The 4,141-nt window shown below is 38.6% G+C and overlaps 1 protein-coding gene across 1 annotated transcript; it reads right to left on the reverse strand.

The window, feature by feature from the left end:
- Positions 1–938: 938 nt before the first annotated feature.
- On the reverse strand, positions 939–3,308 carry LOC133142552 (growth arrest-specific protein 1-like). Its single transcript, XM_061263827.1, has one exon. The coding sequence runs from the start codon at positions 2,684–2,686 to the stop codon at positions 1,898–1,900; it is 789 nt and encodes a 262-aa protein (XP_061119811.1). The 5' UTR covers positions 2,687–3,308; the 3' UTR covers positions 939–1,897.
- Positions 3,309–4,141: the final 833 nt, after the last annotated feature.

Here is a 4,141-nt window from a genome sequence, read left to right on the forward strand (position 1 = left end):
CAGCGAACTCTGAAACTGTTTTTATGCCTCTTAACTTGTAGCTGTGCAAGTGGTGGAAGTCAAACATTCTACTAATTAGTAGCTTGTATTAATAGATTTTGTAATTACACATGAGTAATAACTTATTATTCAGTGTGTGAGCAGCTATGTGAGGGTAATGTGAAGTTCTTTGATGATACACAGAGGCAAACCTTTTGTCATTTAAGTCACTGAAGCATGAATCCTATTCTAGCTCCATGTACTGTAGTAGTCAGTGTCCCATTCTTTAGCAGCTTTGGACCTCAATCATTTCAACAATTGTCTCCTAATGTTAGATCAGAAAAAGATAAACTGGGCAGAAAAGGGAGAGAACTGACACAAACTGATGAAATAGCACACTGTACATTAGTCTCTTACGTCACGCAACTGTGAATACCAATAAATACATACTGTACATATATCCATATGGAAAAATATGGTGATTTCCTTTTGTATTATCAAATACAAGTGGGAATGAATCTGCCTTAAGTTTATCCGATCCAAAATTTCCACTGAAGAAAACCGTGTAGCCTACTGAACAGATTATTAAGTCATACATTAAGAAATGCTGCCATCATTCATTCATAACTATGTAGTACTCATCAGGGTATTGACACACAACTCTAGTTCAGACAGCGTGGTTTACACGTACATCATTGCAGCAAAGCTTATTTGGGCTGTCTCCACCTTGTTGATTAACCTAATCATATTCATGATTGGAGTATTAACTGTTCAAGAGAACAGTTACCCCATTTCCATCTGTACCCAAAATTTATAAAGGTTTATGCCTTCAGCAAATATTGGTACTGCATTAGTAAAACAAGTCTCTTGGTTTTGAATGCATCCAGAAGACCTTCTCCAGTAGAGATTGGCACAAAACAAAGTGCACTGCTGAACAGAGTAATTTTTATCCAGTTTAATAAGAAACATAAACATTTATATTGAGAAATTATTTACATGGCATTAAACATAAAAAGCAGTCAAGTATGCTCAGCTAAAACTTGCAAAACTTTCAAGCATTCATTACATGCACCATACAGTCATACAGTGGATTTTAGACATTTCTGGTCAGTGGATGCTCTAATTTAAAAAAACAGCACAATCATACAATTATCTCTGAAAAACTGTTCTTGATATACAGCACAGTTCTTTTTTTTCTCATAAAAAATTACTTTCCCTTTAAATGTTAATGCTTGCATTTCATTCTGATTCATCAGCAATTAAAATTATTAAGATGAACACAATATTCTGATGTAAGAAGGTAGCATGTTGCATATGTGCAACCCAAGCTACTATGCAAAAAATCAAGCATCACATGGTCTTTATAAAAATGAAATGCTTATCTCTGAATTCATTGAAGGCAAATTTACAAAAGAAGTTTCAAACCATGATGTATGATGCGTGAAGTGTTGCATAGCTTTCTTTTTGAACAATGCATCGGTTGGACACAAACTAAATAAACACAATTGTGTAGGTATTTCCTGTCATGTCCCATTTCTTCCAGCTTTGAACCAATAGGTAAATGTGATCATTTTCAGGGCTTCTTAAACAAATACATGTACTTCCATGCAGTAGTATTGACTTATTTACGTTTGGGTCTTGCAGGACATACTGATAAGGCTTTAGTGTTGCTTCTATTTACCAATAGAGCCATTATCATTACAGCAAGGGGCGTGAAGCTGTATGAATGCATAGAAATTAAAGATGCCAGCTTTCAATCGATATAAAAACTCATATGGCTCCCTGGGAAATTAATAATAAACGGAAAGGTGAGTTCATACTCTTTGGAGTCAAAACACTGATCTGCTATTGCACAGCTGAATGACAAAAGTTGACAAAAGTCAAACATATTCTTCTGGTCGATGATTAACCTCGATGATTAGAGCTGGGAGAATAGAACCAAAATGGATGCCCCCATAGTCAAAACAGTAAGGGGTCCGTTAAAACTACCTGTATTTTCCTCGTACACGGGGTATTCCGTAGCCATGTAATAATCTTCGTCATCTTGCTCCGAATCAGAAAATCCGCTGCCAACATATTTATCAGGAGAGTCAAAGCAAAGAGTTTTCATGCTTATTTTTACATACTCGCATATGGTCCTTTCTGTTCCGTCACACACGCAAGTATCCAAGAGTGCAGCTTTAGGTATGCTGCGCATGTTGTAAATCACATTCCGACATGCGTCCGTACACCTTACCCCACTGAAAAGTTTACCACAGTGAATTAAATAATCGCGCATAGCACCGCTACACTGGGAGTCTCTCTCGCACTGGCGCCGGGCTTCAGTGCAGCCCATGGTGCTAGTCTTAGGCAAGCAAGGCTCAATTGCCCGTTTTGTATTTCTGCAGATCGCATCCGTAGCGCAGTCACAGTCCTCTAGAGATGGTCCATTTTTTGTTTGATTGAGCTGAATAAGGGATGAAATACAGTGGCTGGGACACTTCATTTTCTCTCCCATTATTACCGGCGCACATGCGTGCATATACTGTTCGTATGCATAGTGGCATTCTGCTTCTCCTTGACACTTCATGATCGCCTGCCAACAAACCAACCGGCGACCATGTGATGGAGTGGCAACCGAGATGTAGCCGAACGTTACGAACATGCACAATAACGGCCAAATCAACCGACAACAGTACTGTATACTAAAACTACCAAAATGTGCCATCGTGATGGCAGAAGAGATGAGGTAAATGGTATTTCAGACTTCAACATAAGGCTGTCACGCTCCACTTTATTCGGCAAAAAAATCCAAGTGTTGTAGAGGGACACGTTTTCTGGGGAAATCCATGGAATCCGAATTTCTTTTTTTTTTTTGGAAAGCCGTTCGTTCCGCAGACTACAAGTTGGCTAAAGGAATGTAGAAGTAGCTAGTTAGCCACAGTAGTTGGTTACAAAGTCGCGTACCAGCCTCTCATCAATTGCTACTTTGAAAATAAAAATCTGAGCTACTTCCATAATGAGACATGCGAAATGTGGCAGTAGCCTAGTCCTTACATTGGTTTCGGCATCTGAGTTTCTCCTTGCCCTGGTGCTCAACATCCAGTGTCTCTTATGCAGCTCTGTTGTGTTTCCAAGGGATGCACAAATCCGACAGACTCGACGTGTTCCTCAACTTTAAGCAAAACCACTCCAAGCGTATCGTCCTCGTCAATTCGATAATAAGTTATCTTATTCGCAGCATCCCATATTTAACTTTTATCTTGTGTATGTGGACAGCGAATGTCCTAAGCAAAACATCATGCTTCGTATTAAATGACTTCGTTCTTTCTGGTGCATTTTTTTTCTCCACTGACTGAACCCCCAAAACGAAAGGTTAGCATTCCCTCATTGGTTCAGCCAGTTGTTGTAAATTTCTACGTTGACCAAGGGCGGGTATATGGGGGTGGAGCCAAACTTTGGAATTCTGTGAAGAGTACTAGCACAGGAGGAGGGAGTAGAAGAATGTCGACCAGACGGATAACAATATTTATGCATTGGTAAAATATCCATGTTTTTTTTTTTTTTTTTCGTTTACTTTGATGAAATTACAACAAGCTATGACCTATAAGGATTTCTTTTCTGGCAGCTTTATCTTTCAAGAAAATATATGTTTTTCAAAAAGGTCATGGGCAAAACTCTTCAGAACACTCCAAGCCCTGGATGAAAGCCAAGAATACGGAAAGTGTGTGTGCGTGTGTCCAATCAAGGTAATGCAGTTTAGGTAAGGCTAAACTGTAGAAATATACCTCCCAGATAATACTATTTTACTCGCAATGAGTTATAGCAGCTATAATGCTACTGGACCAAAAGTAATACTAAACACATTTTTAAAACTATTATTTAATTTATCTAATGAATCGCTCCTGTGAAAAAGTCATTGCCGCCATAGTAACTCAATCAACTAATTAACCAAATTTAATAGAGAATTAGATTAAATTGGTTAAATACGGCCAGGCTTGAGTGCAGCCATCCCTCTTGAATCTAAACCTTACTCATATTGAGCATTACCATCAGAGTGAAGTAGTCACCACAAAGTTTCTACAAGCACACTATGCCACGATCAAAGGAAATTCCAGAAGAGATTAGGAAAACAAGTTGTTGCAATATATCAGTCTGTAAAGGGTCACAAAGCCTTAAGGCT

This window comes from Conger conger, chromosome 12 (genome assembly GCF_963514075.1).
Source record: "Conger conger chromosome 12, fConCon1.1, whole genome shotgun sequence".
Classification (NCBI taxonomy): Eukaryota; Metazoa; Chordata; class Actinopteri; order Anguilliformes; family Congridae; genus Conger; species Conger conger.

Coding starts and splice junctions, on each gene's coding strand:
- LOC133142552 (XM_061263827.1), bottom strand. CDS start 2,686: ATGGCACATTTTGGTAGTTTTAGTATACAGTACTGTTGTCGGTTGATT.